The following is a 21,565-nucleotide window of genomic DNA, read 5'->3' as shown; positions in this document are numbered from 1 at the left end:
TTTCCTCCATACCCAAATCTCTAAAAACGGGGCAGCAACGGAGCTGATTATTATTTGAATGTTTCTGACCTCAGCAAAGGGGTGCTCCGCCTATATGGGCAACTCTCCACCTATCAGGGGAATGAGAGACCGCTCGAAAGCGCTGGAGATGCTGTAGTACATATGCTAGGCCTGTAAGTGGCGCTGTAGTCTGCCACAAAAGCAGAATCAGCCCTTGCAAAAACAGGGCTGGAAAAGAGCAAATAGAGCGAAATGAGGCATGGCTAAAATGCATGATCTGTTTGGTATTTTGAAAAAAAAACTTCACAGACATGTTTTATATAGGTATGGCCCTACAATATATGATTCAAATATAGCATGATAGGTCCACTTTAAATAATGATGCTGGATTTAGTTGTGTATGTGTTTGTGCTTAACTGCACTTGTCTAGTAGAAAAATGCCAACTGCAAATTAACGTAATGCTGCCTGAATTCCAGTTGATCCTGCAAATGACAGCAATTCAGTTTGCTTCTCTTTTCTTTAGCTTTTTTTTAAGATAAATGCTAACTCTGCAACCCCCTGAATTTGTATGATTTTAAGAAGTTCTAAACATTTTAAGATTTTAACACAATGTTTAAACATTCATTTAAGTCTTGGGAATGAGCATTCAGTATGAATGATTTGCTTAATCCTTAAACCCAAAGAACATTTCCCTCACAGCTGAGGCAAAGCTAAAACAGATTCAATCCCTTGGGGTGAAAGCAGACGCAGTCACGGGGGAGTGCAAAAGCCTGCAGTTTCCATCAGGAAACAGTTTGATGAATAGTCTACACATTCTAGTGACAAGCAAGTGAGCTGTGAGTTTCTAGGAGCTTGCATGAGCTTGCTGTGGTAATTAGATTAAATGATTCAACTGCTGATGGTAAAATCCTCCCAAACAGAGTGAGGATAAGATAAGTCACATGTGAGGGTGAAAACAAAGTTATTGGACTCAAGCTGATTAATTGTAACATGTAATTAAAAAAACCTAAATTTAAACATGATTTGACTTGCAAATAAAATCATTATCGCACTAAAACGGATGTAAAATCTCATAGAGGTAACTAACTTCGCTGCAAGGCAAATCTTTTAAGAAACTCAAAGACTGCAAATACTCGAAATTACTTATTATATAATGGGGTGATTACAAATACATTGCTTTTATACCACTAATATGTTGATGTCAGCGTGAATAACAAGGGTCATCTTGTGTCACAGCAGATAACTTAGTCTATTTGCATTTCATCTGGCATATTTTGAAAGGTAATCCAGACATTCTTACGTGCTGATCCACCTCTGCAGGTTGTGTTCTCGTCACTGTAGTCTTCACAGTCGTTGTCCCCGTCACAGGCCCAGTGGTCTGGGATACAGCGACCACTGGAACACTTGAACTGGCTGTTGGCGCAGGACTGGATGCAACCGACTTCATCACTGCCATCTCCGCAGTCATCATCTATACAAATGGACAATGAAAGGTATGACCTCACAAATACAAACATATATCATGGCTGATGAATACAAAGGATGCATCAAAAGACATCGATTTAAGAACAAGCTATGATTTATATGAGTATATAAAAAAAAAGTCACCTGAATCACAATGCCACTTCGCGCTGATGCATCGCCCATTTGAACAGCTGAACTGGGTGAGGGGCTCACAGGTGGGGAAGGCTGAAAAGGTTTGAATATGGGTATACATTAGTTACAATACCAATCCAAGCTAAACCACAATGTGTATTTCCATACCACACATCGGTACTTATTTAACTGTTAATTCAAATGTTCTATCAAATGAATAACGTGGATACATTGTTCAGAGTCATCTGTAGTTTTGCAAACTTTTAGCGGACAGGATATAATTAATTGTTGTAATCAGGTATTACAAAGAAAAGGGAATGCTCTTTAACCAGGGAACCATCTGTGCAATAATTGCAGGTAACCCTTAGTAATAACGGGTTGATATCAAGGTTATTCTCTCAGATCTACAATTAGTTCATGGTGGATGATTACGATTATATAAACCAGGGCAATGGAAATAAATATTTAGTTACGAAACATGGTAGGTGCTGTGTGAGTGAGGATGTGTTTAGGCAATGGTACTGTAGCTACATGTCTTTATCAAAAGGTATGGCATCCAATCAATACTTTTTGAAACTCTTCATATATTGCCCGTTTCCAATACCTTACTTCCTAACCCTTGCGTCTGCCACACCTGCTCAGAGAACACCCATCTTCAAATATCAGACTTTAGGTTGGTCTTAACTTCACAACTGCAACGTTTTGTAACACCCTGCCTCCCTAACACGTACCATATCCATCTTCAACCTTCATTTTGATCTAAACTACACACCTGTAACATTTTGTGATTGAATATAGTACGCTTGTGCCTCTGTTGTGGAGAAAACATTTTCCACAGACAGATATACAGAAGATTAAAAACGTGGAGTATTACTAAGTTTTTCTCCAGTAGCATATTTGCCATGAACACACACACACACACACACACACACACACACACACAACACACACACACACCACACACACACACACCACACGTACACACACACCTCACACACACAACACGTACACACACACACACACAACACCACACACACACACACACACACACACACACACAACACACACACCCACACACACACACACACACACACACACACAACCACACACACACACACACACACAACACACACACACACACACACACACACACACACACACCACACACACACACACACCCACACACACACACACACAAACACACCACACACACACCCAACACACACACCACACAGTTAAAATCCAAGGATTTGCAAGGTCAAAGGGATTCATCAGGAAACCATGAAGTTGTTATCAAATGTTGTGCCAAGTACCGAGTGTTTGTTTCAATAATACTGTGACATGCCTAGTAGCCCCAGGTGTTTAATTTAAAAAAATACTTTTAAGAGTTATAGGTGACCTGGATTGAATGGAAAAATAAAGTAAAGACAAATTGTGAATTCCAACATTGATTAATGCTTTGTACTAAAAAGGAGCCTCTTTGATTCACGACAAGTTTCATTTGCACATGTTCTTTCTGGATCAATGCCTCCCATTACAAAGCTTTAGATGTAGAAACATGCGTGGCCCTGAAATAAATACAAATACAATTAACTGTGTACCACATTGGGAAGTTGATAATAATGTCCTATTGCATTGGCAGCCACTTTTACATTTTATTGATGTAGGTGAGTAAGTGTAGGTAAGTGTAGGTACTGGTAGGGTACATTTTTTTGGAATCGGATCAAGTTTTATCCACTTTCCCTACACATAAGGATTTTAGGTTTAAGGTAAAAAGACAATTGAGAAAAAATATACTTTGATTCTAAGGGACAATGTAATATATATGTAAAGACTTAACTTGACAACGCAAGCTAGTGGAAGCAAATCGCCACCTCTGCAGTCATTCATTAGCTGATCCAACATCCATCACATGAGACAGGGAGGCTTCATGAACTAAATTGGTCTATGTTAAAGCATCAATATTCTCCGCCGGCGCTTCAGGAAGTATAGCTCACATTCTACCACAGTTTGTGGACTATTGACATTGTCAGGATTGACATTTGTATTCCTATCTGATACTATTCTGGTTTCCAATTTTGAGATGCTTTATATATAGTATTTTTCACAAAATATTTACAGGATGCCTGAAACTTTATTGACTTCGGTTTGAAATGCAAGTCTACATTTGAATTGATTTGCTGGCATATACTGCTGCCTGGAATACCTTAGGCGCTGTCGAGAAGACATATTGTATCTTTATCTGACAAGTGTCTTCTATATTTCCCACAAATGTGTTAGGTCTCACTGACAGCGCATGACTAGTTGGAATTTAACATTCATTAAAAATGAAGCACGAACATCCATAAATAATGAAGGTTTCAAGTAAACAGAGAGCCTGGCAAAAAATTGAACACCGGCAACCATAAATAATGACGGCTTCGAGTGAACAGAGAGCCAAATATGAGACACCGTGTGACAACTACTAAACTACTGACAAACAAAATCCAAATTAGCATCAATCTATGAGGCGGCCACCAGTGAGCTTCAGGTGTTGCAAAACCCACAGTAGTGCCATTGATGCTAAGTGAGCTGCCAGGGCTTCACAGTACAGCGCCTACAGAGGAGTAATGCCTGAGGAGGCCCAGACAACAGTAATGCAGAGAATATGTTTTGCTGCACAGCTTGATTATGATTGAATGAAGCCGAGCATGAACTTTAATTACTTCTTACACCCTGGCTGTTTGTGGCTGCGTATTGAACCAGCTTTAGGACACACAAAGGGAGGCTGAGGCGATACAGCACTGTGCAGCTCTATCACTGTAAAAGGCTGATTTCATTCAACTAGTGATTAAATGGGGAATCGTAAACCTTTACCCCCATCTTTTTAAATGCATGCTGGTAATTCATCCATTTCAACAACATATTTTCCACAATAAAGCGCTCTTTTTCCCTTGCTTTAAAAAAAGGTTAAATATTTCTTCAAATAACTCCAAAAAGCTTGGGCCATCGTGGCGTGCCATGTATTTTTCTCATTTATGTATTTTTTTCTTGAACAAGATTAATGCAGAACACAGACTGCCACTTTCACGAACTGAAGCTGACAGTTTGTGTAATACCACTGAGACACGACTTAAGAAAAGTGAACTACTACACAGAAGTATACTCAACACCAGTCCGTTAAGCCGATGCAATCAGTGAGGGCATGTTGAGTTTTTGAGAAAGAACAGAGCATCAATAATTAAACTCCTAACACTCTCTCAATTGAATAAGGTATTGCATGCGAAAGACACTGGCAAAATATTCAAGAAGTCATACAAATAGTCGTAGCATTCTTTATTTTGACACGGTGGCCCCATCTGAATATGTAGCAAATTCATGGCAATGCAGCTAATTATTTTTTTTTTAATATTATATCTGGAACAAATTTGTGGACCAATTAAAAAAAAAAAGACTAACACATTGCCATCCCTTGAGACATGCCACTCACTGGTAAAACCAAAGTCCTTTCCCTGTACTTTGCGTATAAGAACATACCATTATGTGTTATGGCTTTCCTATGTCACTCTAAAGCTGATCAGCCACAACATTTATGCAAAATGGGAGTAAAAAATAAGAGAACAAGTCCAATTATGCACATTTTAGTCTGCAATTTGATGTTTTCTTTTTCTTTGGTGGTGAGCTTTTAAGGACATTATTTGGAAAAAAGGGAAATATTTTATTATAATGCTCAAATTACATCAAATTACCCAGTGTGAGTGCCCATTAGAGGCGAAACGGCAGAGTAGACTTCATAAATTATAGTCACATGTCGAAACAAAAGTAAGTTTTAACATTTATCCGCCTGAGGATTACACCAATAATAAGTCACCATAGCGAATCACCTCTCAGATACATCTCATAAGAGAACAAATCTTAAAGACTGTAACTGTATGCCAATTACCATTTTAAACTGCAAGATGTAAATAACTTCTGAATCCCTAATGCCCTTATTAGTAATTTGATTCATTCACAGAGGCAGCCCATAATGACATGTGGCAAAAATCCATTGGTGACTCACTGCATGATATTTCATCCGACATATCCCCGCAGTCGTCCTCCCGGTCGCAGCTCCAGGCCTGAGGTATACATCGTCCGTTCTGGCAGGAGAGCTGGTCGGGCTGACAGGGCTGGGCTGGGAAAGAAGCCACATAATTCAATCACACGTGCATAAGTCAATGCAGGATGTGCACAACAACCCTAATGATCACTACATCACCATGATGTCAATGTCCGCGCGGTGCAAACTTTGTATCACTCAATCACACAGCAGCGCGAGGAAGGTGTGAAAGCAGTGGGAAATGTGCTGTGGCTTGCCTGTCAGTGAGATGCTGCAAGGCCGCGATGAGCCTGAGAGGACAGCAGACACGGGATGTCTTGCTGATGTGGGATGTGCACGTCAATCTGACGATGTGGGAACATTCATCATCCTCTGGCTAATGCTCATTGATTGATTCTCCAAGGATAAAAAGCTTCTGAGAGGCTACATTGAGGGTATGGTTGGTTATGTGATATACAGTAAGTGTTCCTGACGTACAGTACATTCGCCTCTCGTTGTGTTACTTACAACTCGTTTGTACTGGAGAGCGCCCTAGTACAATGATATTGATTGCACTGCACAGAAGCTACTCGAGAGCAGCAAGGCATAATGGTGATAACTGCTTTCAAACGCAAAACAGCTCTGCAAAGCACCATTTTATCATAACTAGCTTAATGCATTAATATATAGCCTAGTCCAGATATTTCTTTAAACCAGGGGTGGGGAACCTCCGGCCTCCGGGCCGTATACGGACCGCGAGACCATTTGGTACGGCCATCGAGGTAATTTATAAACACACGCAAAAAAGAAAAAAATTAAAGAAATCTAGACCGCAAAATAATTAAACAAGTGAGTGCCTGTTTTTCCTGGCCAAGGTCAGGGTCCTTGAACACAACACGAGCCTAACGTGTCATCACGTGGTATATGTCTCGTCTGACAGGGGTGCAGTGCTGACGGAGAGCACCAGAACGCCACTCGCCACTTCAGAAATTGCAGTACCGATAAGGAGCCGTACACATGCCGCAGTTTTTGCGTGTCTGTGTCTTTAGTTGAAAGCCCAGTGGCGATCTGCTCATCTGTCATACTGATCATACAGTCAATAACTTTGTTGTTATTAGCATCTGGTTAGCTAGCTATGCTAACGAATATAAGAAGCTTTTTCTACAACCAGTGAGGTAAAGGCACATCTGTATATGATCATTATAGTTATAAATAACATAACAGGTATAAAATACTATATGACAGTAAAAAAAGTTGTTATTAATAAACAAGAATACAGTTTGAAAGGAGAGTGATTTGTAAAATATCCATAAAGAAAAATAAAATCTGCTTACAGTTCTGTTTCATATGGATGTTGAGGGGGTATCCATAGATCTCTTAACGCTCAATTAACTACATCTCTGGTCTCGCACACTCACCAACACCAAGATGGCCGTCACGTTGGCACATTTCACCTCTTTCTTTCAGAATAAGGCAAAAAGTATTAAAAGAGGTGAAAATCACTCCAAGTCTGGGCATGTTGAGAGCTGTACATATGAAAAAGGGGAGTTAGGCGGTTCCGTAAGAGCCAGCATGCGGGACTGGCTTTACAAGGTTTCGGTGAGTAACACAAAATTAATGTGTAACGTTAATGAGATCACTTAGGATCACTGGGATTTGTAGTCTTTCGAGTTGTGTATTTTTCATAGTCTTATATTTTTGACATGGAAATTATTTTTTAAGATTGACAAACATCATATGTGTAATTCGTGGCACAATTCAAACGAGATCGAAAGATAATCTTTCTCTCCCCATTGACTTCAATACATAATTTTTCCGAAATAAGGTCCCATGGGGCGGACATAGATGGGTGGGATTTGCCTCTCTATACAGTACATGAGCTAGAATATTATGCATTTCTAAGACATTCACAAAAGTCGCACAACACATCAACTGACCCACAGTCAACTACGGAATCACAAGATGTTCCAATACAACGATTTCAGAACATTACAAATAGCTGCTCTTGGTCCAGAGAATGAAGCATTTGAATGGGCTTGTTGATGACATTTCGATGCAAAAATAAACATCCAAGGTTTAAGAAGAAGCGTTATTTACACAAAATAAAATAGAAAAAATGGTCTAGAAAGAAGACTAGATTTAGGAAATTCTTTCTCTATTCCTAAATGAGTCAATGAAGTACCTATAAACTGAGCCACAATTGATCCCAGCATTACAAAATGTTTTTCCAATAACATCATTTCAGAACAATACAAAGAGCTGGGCAGCGTACTTGAGCAAATTGCATGGGCGTGTTAAAGACTCCAGAAGTTCTGTCTTAAAGGGCTGAAACCGAAATTGGCCCATTCAATGGTTTATTGATTACCACATAACAAACAAGCTACGTGACCTAGTTGCCATCCCTCGGCTAAACCAGGCAAAGTACTTCCAGTTAATGGTAAAAGCTCTACAAGACTAAAAATATGAAACGGGAAACTCGGGATAACTTCCTGACATGATCCTCCATGAAATGATTAAGAGTTCATACGAGAAAACCACTTCTGACAAGCATGCATGGTACTGTACATACCTGAGCATGTTGTGTTGGCCTCATCCTCGTTGTTCCCGCAGTCATTGGTTCCATCGCAGAGCCATCTTTTGGGAATGCAGCGGTTGTCGCTGCATTTGAACTGATCCACTGGGCAGGTGTGATTATCTGCAAAGGGTTCAAAGATCAGAAGTCAGTAAGTTAAATGAAATATCATTTAAAAAGGCTAATGAAAAATGTTAGAGCTCCATGTTCAGTTGATTCACAGCTTCTTAGTCAGATTTCACTTGTTCCACAGTTGAACTAATCTTGCACTGATAGACCATTAAGCCATGGTAGTAAATATAAAAAAGGACTGATGTTTTAAAGAGAATAATCCCCTTAAGTTTTTCCTTGGTGGTTTGTCCTTTAATAGTGAGTAATGGAGCTTTTGTAACAGTTTTTACAGTGTTCTTAAGTTCATTTGTTGGCTTCAGTGCCTTGATTTTAGTTTAATATTAAAGCCATTTTCATATAATAACTTCCCTGGAACTACTAACAAGCTCCTTATTTTCTTTTCAATCATTTAACTTTAATTACACATTGACCGTCCAAAATCATTAAGCCTTGCAACCCATAAATCATATTAAATTAATGTGGGCAAACTCATGTGCAGTTATTGCCACACTATCTGCATGATAAATTGCCTCTGATTTCCAGACAACCTGGTGTTTGGATATGCCAGATGCTGCAAGAGCGTGCCACTCTGACACCTGAAGTCAAATGACTTCCGTTATCATCTTGTGTCTTGTCACGGGCAACATTACCTCTATCTGGATTACATTTTGATTGTGCCCCAAAAATAAATAAGAAGGCACATTTCTCTGTCTAAGATGTGACAACTACATATTGATGAAATTGCCATGTATTTCATTTAATGTATCCACTTAATGTGTGTTTGGTAGGGATCAGTGTTTGAATAAAACTAAGTAAATGTACTCAACTACCATAGTTAAGTATTGTTTTGACATAAATGTACTTCACTTGATCATATCTATTTGATGCTACTGCATATGCTTTTTACTGTTTTACATTTCGTAGGCGAATATTGTACTTTTTACTTATTTACTCGATCATTCTTATATAAAACATGGGAAATGTTTCTCAATATGATATAGTACTATAAATAAACCACATATTTTTCTGAAGCCCCTTTAACTGGCTTTATGTTGACAAACTGCAACATTAAAATACTCCAACATGTATTTTTCAGGGATAAAAAACAGGGTAATATAACAACCATAAGAATATAATACTGTGAAAAACTCATTCCTTATAATGAGTACCCTAATTTGTAACATATTGTATATCTTGATCCTAATACTGTCACAATCCTAATGTCATGTCACGTTTTTAGTTTAGTCTGTCTTGTTTTGGGTGTTATGTTGCTGTTCTGTTCCCACCTGTGTTTTTCATCCTGTCGTTAGTTTCCCTGGTGTGTCTGATTGTCTGATTGTGTTCACCTGTTGCCCTTGTGTTTCTCCTCCCCTGCCCGGCTGTTTCTCGTCTCGTGATTACCCCTCCCTGTATTTAGTCTCTTCCTGTGTGCCCCTGTCGGTTCATTGTTTGTTTGTCTTTCCCTTCATGTCACGCTCCATGTTTGTTCTTGAAGTTTTGGTCCTGGATTATTTACTCGTGCTCCCCTGTTTTGGTAATGCTAAATTTGTCTCTTGTTTTTTTTTGTCTTCAGCTTTTTTGTAAATTAAAGCTCAATTTGTGTTAATACTGCATTTGGGTCCTACCTTTTTCCACGCACCCTGACAAATACTTGTACTTTTACAAAGGTAACATTTTGAATTCATGTCTTTTACTTGACCATTATGTTTTCTACTTGCCAAAGTGAAGGTTCTGAGTACTTCTTACAACACTGGTAGAGACAAATACTACTTATTCAGATCACAAAATGTACTTCATGCATCGGACTGATTTAGTATTTACTTCATATTTTGGATGATCATTTTGCAAATGAGCAGATAATCTTTTGGCCATCTTGATCAGTTGTGATAAGGACCCAAACTGGCGAAGCTCTATTTATTGTGGTATTTTTTCAAATTTGCAGCTTGAATAGAGTGTGAAAAAAATAAAGATTGGTTCCGGCAAGACATAATGCGATAGATTATCATTGTAATGATCAGTACACTACTATTTTCAATATGTGAGTTTACAGTGTACTAAGGATGTGCACTTATTTTATTTGTTATATTTAAATGTGTTTGCCTCTAATCTTCTCGTTTATTTTTGTCTTGTATCTGAACTGTATTGTTGCTGTTGTAATGCTGTAAATGTCTTTGGAATGATTAAAAGATTTATTTTATTAAAAAGTGTGTTTGTTTTTACTTGCTGAATGTAGGTGTATTTCAATATGTATTTTCTGTACATACAACATGTTAGAGTGCATTTGCATGCATTGCCTGCAGCACAGACTTGTGTTAGCATCCTCACAGCAGCTGTGGCTCTCCTCATCACTTCCATCCAGACAGTCATCATCTCCATCACACTTCCACAGGGCCCGAATGCATCGCTGATTATGGCATTGGAACTCGTCACTTCTACATCGCTGTGGCTCCAGGCCACCACTGGAGGCTTCGGGGAGAAAAAGTGAGAAAAAAAAAAATCAACCAGAGACTTCTTCATGACATGTGTTTTGGGGGAATTATTGGCATAGCTATGATGGCATATAAAACATGTTAATAATGTCTCATGACCCTATGTGAGGTCAGCTTATATATCTGAAAACTATCTGTGTATTTATTTGTTCATTAGCAGATTTGCATGTGATAAAATGAGGTTATTATTTGTTGTCTGTCCCATAGGATGAAGCCAGAATTACAGTATACTGGGACAGGGTGATATTAAGCCTTTTCCTCTGTCTGATTCATGATGTCCTCCTACCTGCACAGGTGACATTGTTCTTCTCCATAAGCTGGTTGTCAGCGCAGGCACACACTCTGCCTCCTGGGATGGCAAGGCAGAGGGTACTGCAGCCCCCATAATTCACACTGCACGCGTTGTCACCTAGAGAAATAAATCCCAAATAAGGTGTCTTGCTAATATAAAGCTACATTCTCTAAAGCCTACCTTAAGCGCCGGTGGTTTGTCTACTTTCTCTTTTGTACAGTGAACAGCAGAGGCTCAGGGGTCACTAAATCCCGTCACTGTTGCAAAACTCTTTGACAGACGTGTGAGGCGTACGCCACGTGATCTATGACCACATATCAAGTTAATTATTGGGAACACGGTTGGTGCGGGACATTTGACATTTTTATCTTTCTTGAAGGAATAATTTGTCTTTTTTGAACAAAGAGCAAAAAAAATACTGTCACATAAAAAGTTAAGGGATGAGACACCTTTGTCACTTTCATTTTCTCCAGAGCCCAAAGGAAGGGCTGAGCCAATGAGATAAAGCTTTTGGTTTTGTAAGAGCCAATCGCTAATACTCAGAAGACTGGACAGCCAATTAATCTATTCAGTGACTTGAAGGATGGAGACATTTCTAGTAAAATGTCTTTGAAAACTAGGCTGTGCACGCAGAAGACAAACATTCATCTGCATCATGAACTTGGCATTATACTTTCCCACATTCCTGTGTATTGGAATATTTTAGTATTCCTTTAATAATAATAACCTTGTTTTCATAATCATATGACCTTTAACTTATAATTAAGAAGTTTTAACTGTTAGAATTATGCTTGAACTTTGCTCTCAGTATAATAGGAGCAATATAACTTCTTATCCTTTTTTTGCACTTTTCGATCATAAAATATCCGTCTTTTGTGGCCGACAGCGGCAAACGCACTACTAACGACCAAAAACACTTCCATTAGGAGAAACGCGCTGCACCTTCAAAAACGATGCACAGATAAAAACACGAAGGGGCCAAAACACATGCAAATAAAGAAACATCCTCACCAAATGAAAACACGTGCGCAGTATTTAGAAAACATTCCCTTGACAAAATATGGGCAGGGTTTACTAAAAGGGTTGCATAAAGAAAATATTACAAATACAAAAGGCTGCAAATAAGCTGAAAACACAACAGAAACGGCAACACTAAAAAGTGATCTGCTGTAAGATAGCTTATGTAACTAGTCTTCTCAAAAATACTGACGAAACATTTGAAATTATGAAACAGACTCACTCTGCCAAAAGTGTAGCGTTTCATTCATGCAGTGCTTTTCGTAAAACCTGAAAATCATTTTTCAAGTTGGTGAAGATATTTCTTCTTTTGCATGTGTTTTGGCACATTTGTGTTTTTATATTTGCATTGTTTTTGAAAGTGCAGCGCGTTTCTCCAGGGAGGATGAGACGTGGAAAGAGTCTGGATCTCAAACCTACAGACTCTTGCCAAGTGTATGAACTGTGTGATTTGGAGTCCTTTGAATTGAACTATTCATATCTTACACTGCACTGTGACTTTTATTCATGTATTTTTTATTGTAATGTATATTTTATCATCTTTTTAATAACTGTTTTTAAATGCCATGTTCTTAATGTCTTTCATTTTTGTAAAGCACTTTTAATTGCCTTTTGTTGAAAGGTGCTATTGGTGCTATATTAAATAAACCTGCCTTGCCCTCTCCAGATATTTAGTTTGTAAAGCAGAATTTCCACCACACAATGGCTTGAAATCAATGAAAAATACTTTGAGAATGAATCAAGCTATTGCATGAGTTTAAAATCATGTCACCAAAAATCCAAGCAAAATGACAGCAAAAGCATCAACCAGCCCTTGTTGTGAACAAGATGTCTAAACACAGTTTTTTAGGCCGATAATGGGATAGCAAAAAATTCTGCAGTGAAGGCAGTTCTCCACTGTCAGCCATATCCGATACCCCTATCTGTTCTTTTCAGCTTGCTAGCAGCAGGAATCCATCATCATTTGTTACAGAATAGAGCTAAACACTGATTCACGTATTTAACTTCATAGAGAAGAGCCCCGAATGGTTTTAAAGTCACTGTCACTGTTGATCAATGCTCTGGTTTACGCCATAACATTTGACACCATTAGGAGTACGAGTAGAAATCTCAAGTGTATCACATTAAGTGCTCTCCATTAAAGACATGTGTTTAGGTGCCTGGACCAAGAGCAGAGTGGTTCTATTTTCAGGGCAAACCCTTCTCAGCTAGTAGTGGCAATGAATGGGGAGTAAATGAGGGAAAAACAGCCAACCTTGCTGACTCTGTGCATCGTAGACACGCAAGCCAAATAGCGGCGGTCTCTCGCTCCGCAGCAGAGTCACATCGCCGGTGGTCAGCTCCAGCTGGAACACCGAGGCATTCATGTACTCCGTCCAAAAGATGAAATTACGATAATGAGAGATTCCGAACGGATGGTTCAGCTCTTTTCCATTGTACACCACCTGCAACATGGAGCAAAGTGTAATCAAAAGATTAGCGTGGCCACGGAAAGATGCCATCAGCAACAAAATAATCAATCATCTCAAAAAGGGGGCTCTCCGTGTTTGAACATGGGCTTAGAATATAGTAGAACACAGTATATGATGAATGTGGTTTAATTTATTTGCACACATTTATTCACAAGCCGCTGTCTGCTTATAATAATGTTTGCTCGAATCTTGGCAATGATTAAATAGCATTTGCAAATAATTCATTAGCTTAATATGCCAGTAGAAAACTAGAGGCGATGGGAGCATTTGGGATGAAGGGCTGTCTTGTTGGCACTTGTGGTTGGAAGAGGAGCCGCAAGCAATCATTTCAATGCTCTGCAGATTAACATTGTATCATAAATAAAATAGAGGAATGGCTTTGGACCTTGACATAATCATTTTGTTTGAAAAACTGTCAAACTCTGCTGTAATAGCACAGAAATATTGGCCGAATGAAACAGGAGACCGTTGAGAACTGAAAGTTAATGTTTTTTTTCTGTGGTGTGGGTGTTTTTGGACCAAGTTTATTTCAATATGACAATAAGTTGAACCAAACTGTTGCTCATCAACTCAAAAAAATAATATAGGTAATACATAGCCTGTCAAAACCCAGCTGCACATTTATTTCTGTTAGAAATGTGACTGCTTTCTGTCTTTATTGACCACTTCAGGGTGTACAACTACTTGTGTTGATGCTATAAAATTAACACTTTCAAATTAGCATGTTTATTTGGTGAGGTTTATTCATTCGGGATCTTGCATTCCACCCTCTGGCCCGCTATTCAAATCTCACAAGCATCCAATTCCCAACCCTCAAGTCTAGCAGAATCACAGCTTAAATGCTTCCTGCAAATTACTTTCTACATAATTTAACTGCTCCATGGGATCTCTATATACATACTAAAACTCACCATTCTTCCTGTCCCATTGAGATGAATCTTCTCGATGTGGTCGTAGTAGGCGTCGCACCAGTACATGGTACTTGTGCTGTGGTCCAGAGTCAGGCCATTGGGCCACAGCATGTTGGAGGTGACGAAAATGCGGCGGTTGGATCCGTCCATCCAGGCTTTCTCTATCCGCCCTATGCTGTCGTTGACTTCATCTTCTTCCCAGTCCGTCCAGTACATCCAGCTACCATGCACACAGAAAACCATAATCATTGCACTGACATCGTAAGGCATTGGTTCAAGCAAAATCTATAGCCACTTTCACACCAAGTACTTTGTCGTACTTAGTTCCCAGCACTTAGTTTCCAGCACTTAGTTCCCCCATGGAACTAAAGAGCAGATTGCATTCACACCGGAATAAGTCCCTGAGGGAAGATTATGCAAATGAAGCCACTGATGTCACTTCTTCTTCTTCTCTTTTTGGTGTGAACGCAAAATCCCAGGAACTATCGGAACTAAAAGGGAAAAGTACGGGGAAAAGTACTCCAGTGTGAAATCGCCTTATAAGTCATCACGGGATTCAAACTAACACTGATCACATTCCAAATTCAATCTCAGGCACTTCATTTCAGCTGTCTCCTCATTCATCCCGCCCTTACTTTCGTGACAGAACGATGTTGGTTGGTTGATCTCCTTCCTCAGCGTTCTCCTGCTTTGATTTATTATCAATCCATACACATATGACATCATTTGTCAAATTGATGTATTCCGTTTCACAATGAAATGTGTCGTGTGTTCTGTACACACATGGGAAGGCGTGACTTAGCTCCCCTGTGAATCGTACGCGAGCTGCTCGGTTCACAGCGTTAATTCATTCATTTGGGAAGAATTAGAGAGAACGGAACCTGTACTGCCAAATTCAACCGCATAGGCATTTGATCAGAAAACATTGTGACAAGAGCGTTGTTGACTGAGATCGAAATGAACTGGAATACAGATGTCCCACATGTAAAACCAAATAACCAAACATCCCCAAAAGTCAGAAAGAGAGTGCATCGTAGCCTGAGAAATTATTCAGGCTTATCAAGCTGAAGTGTAGCTTGACTGCACATCGAGGGAAAGTTAGAAGTCTCATATTCCCATAAAACAAAACAAATGAAGTTTTCAGTATATCTTGTGTATGCCGAGACTAGAACTCAATGGGCCTGTGGTATTTGAAACGTGATTGGGTCAACGATTTGACGTGATCTGTTCTCTAGTAACTATGCCCAGGGGATTTGCTCCGTTTGAGTGATGTTGACTGAGCCATGTGGCCCCCTGTTCTCATCAATGATAGAGGGCTGGCTAAGGGAAGATGAAACGGAATGGGATATGGAGGTGAATGAAGACTTCAAGTCATCTTTACGACCTTGTGAATTATTCAGCAATACCTCGCACGCACGCACGCACGCAGTTTCTACAAAGCAGTGTAATCAAATAAGTGACAACACAAACACACATTCATCAAGGCATCAAGAGAGTTGACCAAAACTGATTAAACCACTACTAAATTTGTATCAATTAACTCAAAAATGAATGTTATTTGTATGAGCATTCCTTATATGAACACAAGTCTGTTTTAGCTCAATAATACAGCAAATATAGAGAGGTATGACTCTGTTAAGTCGACAACGGTAGTCCTTATCATGTCAACACAGACTAGAGGCGGCCGACAGAGCAGAAAATAAGGTAGCAAGGATGCAGAGGTGCATCAATGTTACCTGAAGAGACCCCTCCAGCAGAGCAGATAGAAATCAAAGAACTCATCGGGTTCGGGCTGAATGCTCCCTCAGAGACCCAAAACTAGCTTTTCTAATCATTTGTGCTGTCAGCGGGAGGGTCGGAGTAGAAGTTATTAATCCATGTATACAAAAAAGTGACGTGATATTTCCACCCCTTGACACTGCTGCCTCAGTAAATCTATCAGGAATGAACATTCTGACACGGGGCGAAACATGCTATTTCCTCATTAGTCTCACAAGTTTATGGCTGTATTCTCACCACAGTTGTAACAATTGATTATTTTTTCCCTTCGCACGAATGCACATAGATTTTATGTTTGAAAATCAGTGTGTTCCTTTTCCTTCGATTTACAGTCTGGACCACTGTGACAAGTATTTTGCATGCTTAAATCTGGGTGGTTGTAAGAGGAGAAAACCAGGCACAACAATAGAACAAAAGCAAATGGTAAACTTGATTGCTTCTTGTAAAGTAAGTATTGAAACATGTTAGAGTAAAAAGGGAAATTGCAAAATTCAAAACCAAGTATTATTAAGTTTTGGGCTTTGGTTTGGTGTGTTTACCTACAGCACTGAAACAGCTGTGTATGGCAAAATGATAGGAGCAACCCTCTTGAGGCTTGAAGACTAATCTCTGACTGCTATGGATTTGGTGTGTGTTAATACGATTTAAGCCTTAAAATGTTAATCCTTAAGATCCTTAAGACGCTCAATGAATTTGAGCTTTGCAGCATCTCCTCTATATGTTAAATACCATCTCTGCTGGTGGAGTCCTCCATAACAATTGTACAGATGATGTGCGAGAAGACAGAGACAGAGCAATGAAATAGGTTAATTGTGGCTAAATAACTGGTAGCTTTGTGTAAGGTGTATTTGCAGCAAGATGAGCCACTATTATATTTAAAATAAAATAACATTTTGTCTCAGTCTAACCATGCTGGTTTACCTTTTCATGTTTTATGTTGAGATATGCATGAGGTGATAATCAGTCCGAGCAGATTTATGCTAAAACTAATGATTTTCATGATTCACTTTTGAAGCAGAGAGATATTTCATAAGGCTAAGTGGTCTTATCTAGAACCATACTGTAATTAATACATTTACAACAAGGCAAGAAGGAGCTCAAAACGGATTCTTGTATGCCACTTCAGATCCAATGAGATATTTGGAAACCATTCAATGGCACACTACAGAAATACTCTGCCTTCAAAAAACGTTTCTCCTACTTAATGGTTATGAAACTACTTTGGTTGTGCTTGAAATCTGGCAGTCTTAAAACATCTTTCAGATGTTATGCTTTTGGTTGTTAAGAACATATGCTAAAAAAAATATGTGAACTGCAAAGGCATATATTTGACAGCAATCTAAGGGTTTGCATGTAATCTCGGAGTTGTTGAGAAAAGTTTGGCTAGTAAAGAAGTGGAAGTAGTTGATCTTGTACATTCAGTTGTAAATTCGATCAAACCTTCGCAAGTGTATTATGATTTAAAAAATGTAAATAGTAGATTTTGCAAACCCCTACACATTACACCAGGGGTGGGGAACCTCTGGCCCCCGGGCCGTATACGGCCCGCGAGACCATTTGGTACGGCCATCGAGGTAATTTATAAACACACACAAAAAAGAAAACAAATTAAGAAATCTAGACCGCAAAAAAATTAAACAAGCGAGTGCCTGTTTTTCAGGTCAGGGTCCTTGAACACAACACGAGCCTAACGTGTCATCAGGTGGTATATGTCTCGTCTGACAGGGGGGCAGTTTTGCCGGAGAGCACCAGAACGCCGCTCCAGCACTTCCAAAAATGGCAGTACCCATAAGGAGCTGTACACATGCCGCAGTTTTTGCGTGGCTGTGTTTTAGTTGAAAGCCCAGTGGCGATCTGTCATACTGATCATACAGACAATAACTTTGTTGTTATTAGCATCTGGTTAGCTTGCTATGCTAACGAATATAAGAAGCTTTTTCTACAACCAGTGAGGTAAAGGCACATCTTTATATGATCATTATAGTTGTAAAAAAATAAAAGAATAAAGTAAACATATAAAATACTATATGACAGTAAAAAAAAGTTGTTATTAATAAACAAGAATACAGTTTGAAAGGGGAGTGATTTGTAAAATATCCATAAAGAAAAAGAAAATCTGCTTACAGTTCTGTTTCATATGGGTGTTGAGAGATGTATCCATAGATCTCTTAATTTTGGAGCATGCACCCCGGACCCCCCTAGAGGAGGTTAGGTCCCCCCCCACTTAAATCATGTCCACATGGATAGGAAACTAAATACATTTGCAAATATCTTGTGTCTATATCTTTCTGTTTTGGTGGTCATGCCACAACCGTGCACATGCATGCATGCGTGAGTCATGGTAAGATATCTGGATTAAGAGGATGCTTTTTCTTTGCACAGCATGAAAGAAAGGCGAAATGAATGGGCTGTGATTTTAGTATTTTTAAGCAGATGTCAATAATTTGTACGGCCCTCGGAGGATGTTGAAAAAATGTATATGGTCCTTGAGATAAAAATGGTTCCCCACCCCTGCACTACACAGTTTAGTACCAATACAACCACGTTTTCCAAAATTCGCTGAATCCATTCCAGACCAGACAAAACGAATGATTAGAATAGCTGCTGGTATAGCCACCAATTTGTTCTGACCTGTTTAGAGGGTCCACCACGATGGCCCGGGGGTGTGACATATTCCCTTCCAACAGAGTCTTCCTGGTCTGTGAGGCTCTCTCCAGTCTGGCAACGCTGATTGTCTTTCTGTAGCCATCGTTGGTCCAATACAAGTTATTCCCAATCCAGTCCACCGAGATCCCTTCAACATTGTCCAGTTCTACAACAGAATCACCAAATACGTGTTCTAAGGTTGGATACAATAAAACGTGTGCATTATGGCTTTCATTGGTTTCACAAACAGAAATATATGTGTTTAATGAATGTAAAATATGTTAGAGCAACTAACAGACATTACTACGATTGCAAGGAATTAATATGATCAGTTTTCAAGTATGTGGTATCCTGAAGGGTTGTATATTTACTCAATTGAAATGTTTGGTACATTTTTAATTAACATTTAGTGACATTAAATATATCTCAAATATTGAAATAGAAATATGCTGTTTGTATAAATTATGAATCATTGATAACTGTCTGTCTACAGAGCAGTCTTTTGCCGGATAAGTAAAGCAAATTCAATAACATTTTAAACAAATGAGCACAACATTTAGAATATAATGAGTGTGTTTAAGTAGATTAGGGTGTTAGAAATGTCCCTAACCGTTCTTAAAGTTGGTCAGGACTGACCGATATAAAGTATTGAAGTCAGTTTACTGTATTCTAGGGAAATGCTGCAGTAAATAAAACAAATTACACTTACCATCTTTGAGTATCGTCTCTCTGCTGTTTCCATCAATTTGTTGCCGCCCAATAAGGAAACTGGTGGTGTCAGCAAAGTAGATGTGTCCCGATTCTGCATAGTAGTCGATGGCCCGAGGGTTGACCAGGTCCTCGATTGGAACAATGTGCTCATCGCTGGACTTGATATTCATATCCAGGCCTCGGATCACCCCTGGACGCCCCTTACCGTAGAACAGGAAGAGATCGTTTTTGGGCTCTAAGAGGTAAGAAAGGACGGACCTTTACTGTTATTGTCATTAATTGGTGTAATTTATCAATGCTGATTCAAGCATTAAACCCTCTTACTGGCCACATTGTTTTATATGAGAGCCAGAGCCAAGGCCATCCATTCACCTTAATGGAGCCAGTAATCAGTGCCAATAAATTCACTCTACCCCTTCAATCATGCTCCCGCTACAAAGCTGCCTTGACAGTGGGAGAAGGAAAATGCCTGAGCAAACAGACAATGGCAATACTTACCTTGACTGTGAACACTGCTTCTGAACAAAAATACCATGGTGTCTATGTAGAAAGGCAAACAGAGAGACCTAGAAAGCTGAGGCAGCTCCTCGGCGGCCCACCAGCCGCACAGGGGCCTGTATGTTCTCGAACCCTTTGGGATCCTCGGGAAAAGGCAAGAGGAGAATAAAGGAGGGCTTCCTCTCCTCGCTCTCAGCGCCTACCCAAGAGACTGGGATGCTGTGGGTGAGGACCACACATGCCTCGCTTCAATTTATCATTTTGTGAGGGAGAGACCAACTACCCAGGAGAAAATTAAGGATTGCGAGAGACCCAGATATCAAACCCCGTGGTGACTGCTGTAAGAAGAAGCACTACCATTTAGCGCCGAATCTCATTATACTTAGGGAGACGGAAAGCGCAGGCAAGACAGAGATAGCTGGTGTCATCAGAACATCTATGAGGGGGGAATAAATCAAATGTGTCATGGCTAGTCTCTCGATGCATCGTTACCCCGATCGAACACTGGTGGGCCCCTCTGATTGTGTCATCAATTTGATCTTCTGCTTTTATTGTCAACTACACAATGTCCAGCAATTGATCAGAGCAGCCAACAAATGCAGATAAACTTAAATCCTCATTATGGCGATAATCAATCAGGCCGGCGACAGGTCGATAGCGGAACGTCTCTTTCAAATGGGTCTGTGTCCACTAGTGCTCATCTCTATCAATGTCAGTCTACAAAGCTGACGCATGTGTGGCACTCTGTTAGCTTTAGTATGACGCATGACCTTTACCAGCTAATGCTAATATCACTGATGCAAAACGTCCTTTTGAGGCACTAGTCAGGATTAGTGTTCTTAGAGGAAGCACTACCAGTTATATGACTGTTTACAAGAACATGTACTTGAATACACAAAGTTGCACACATTTTCAAATAAGGGCTGTCATTGTAACACATTAACACTTGTGATTAATCAGGAAACCACAACATTTAAAAAAAAAGATATATGCGATTGAATGATATTACAAAGCTTGACCCCAACTTCCTCCCCAACTTCCTCCCCTACATTCAGCCCGTATCTTTACCATGAACTGCATGGTAGTGAAAAGGCAAATAAAACTGTTACATGATTTATCTTACCATTTGGTCATGCATTTATTTTATATTAATTATAAACACCACATGTGTTTTTGTTACAAAAAAAAGTACATACTAGTATTTTAAACCTGTGATTAATCATAATTAATTCAATTAGTCACAGATTATTATGTACTGACTTTTACAGGACTGTCCGTCTGAGTCCAGACTGTATCCTGTACGGCAGCGGCAGGATCTGCACTTGTAGCTGCCACTCAGAAGGCAGATATGGGAACATCCACCCGGCTTTCCATACAAAACGATTTCACATGCGTGACTCCTGACTGTGGACA

General features: G+C 39.5%; 1 protein-coding gene across 5 annotated transcripts in view; it reads right to left on the bottom strand.

The window, feature by feature from the left end:
* The window catches only part of lrp1bb (low density lipoprotein receptor-related protein 1Bb), a 326,595-nt gene that overhangs the window by 135,118 nt on the left and 169,912 nt on the right, over nt 1-21,565 (bottom strand). For all 5 annotated transcript variants that reach the window (XM_034218589.1, XM_034218591.1, XM_034218593.1 and 2 more), the window contains 11 exons: nt 21,413-21,556; nt 19,653-19,889; nt 18,929-19,109; nt 14,519-14,738; nt 13,391-13,580; nt 11,113-11,235; nt 10,663-10,803; nt 8,224-8,349; nt 5,637-5,750; nt 1,610-1,690; nt 1,302-1,472 (listed from right to left, as the gene is read on the bottom strand). In XM_034218589.1, the coding sequence (XP_034074480.1) occupies nt 1,302-1,472; nt 1,610-1,690; nt 5,637-5,750; nt 8,224-8,349; nt 10,663-10,803; nt 11,113-11,235; nt 13,391-13,580; nt 14,519-14,738; nt 18,929-19,109; nt 19,653-19,889; nt 21,413-21,556 (1,728 nt within the window). The remainder of the gene's footprint in view (nt 1-1,301; nt 1,473-1,609; nt 1,691-5,636; nt 5,751-8,223; nt 8,350-10,662; nt 10,804-11,112; nt 11,236-13,390; nt 13,581-14,518; nt 14,739-18,928; nt 19,110-19,652; nt 19,890-21,412; nt 21,557-21,565) is intronic.

This window comes from Gymnodraco acuticeps, unplaced genomic scaffold (genome assembly GCF_902827175.1).
Source record: "Gymnodraco acuticeps unplaced genomic scaffold, fGymAcu1.1, whole genome shotgun sequence".
Lineage (NCBI taxonomy): Eukaryota > Metazoa > Chordata > Actinopteri > Perciformes > Bathydraconidae > Gymnodraco > Gymnodraco acuticeps.
The sequence above is the reverse complement of the archived record's forward strand: the minus strand, read 5'-3'. Positions and strand labels throughout refer to the sequence as shown.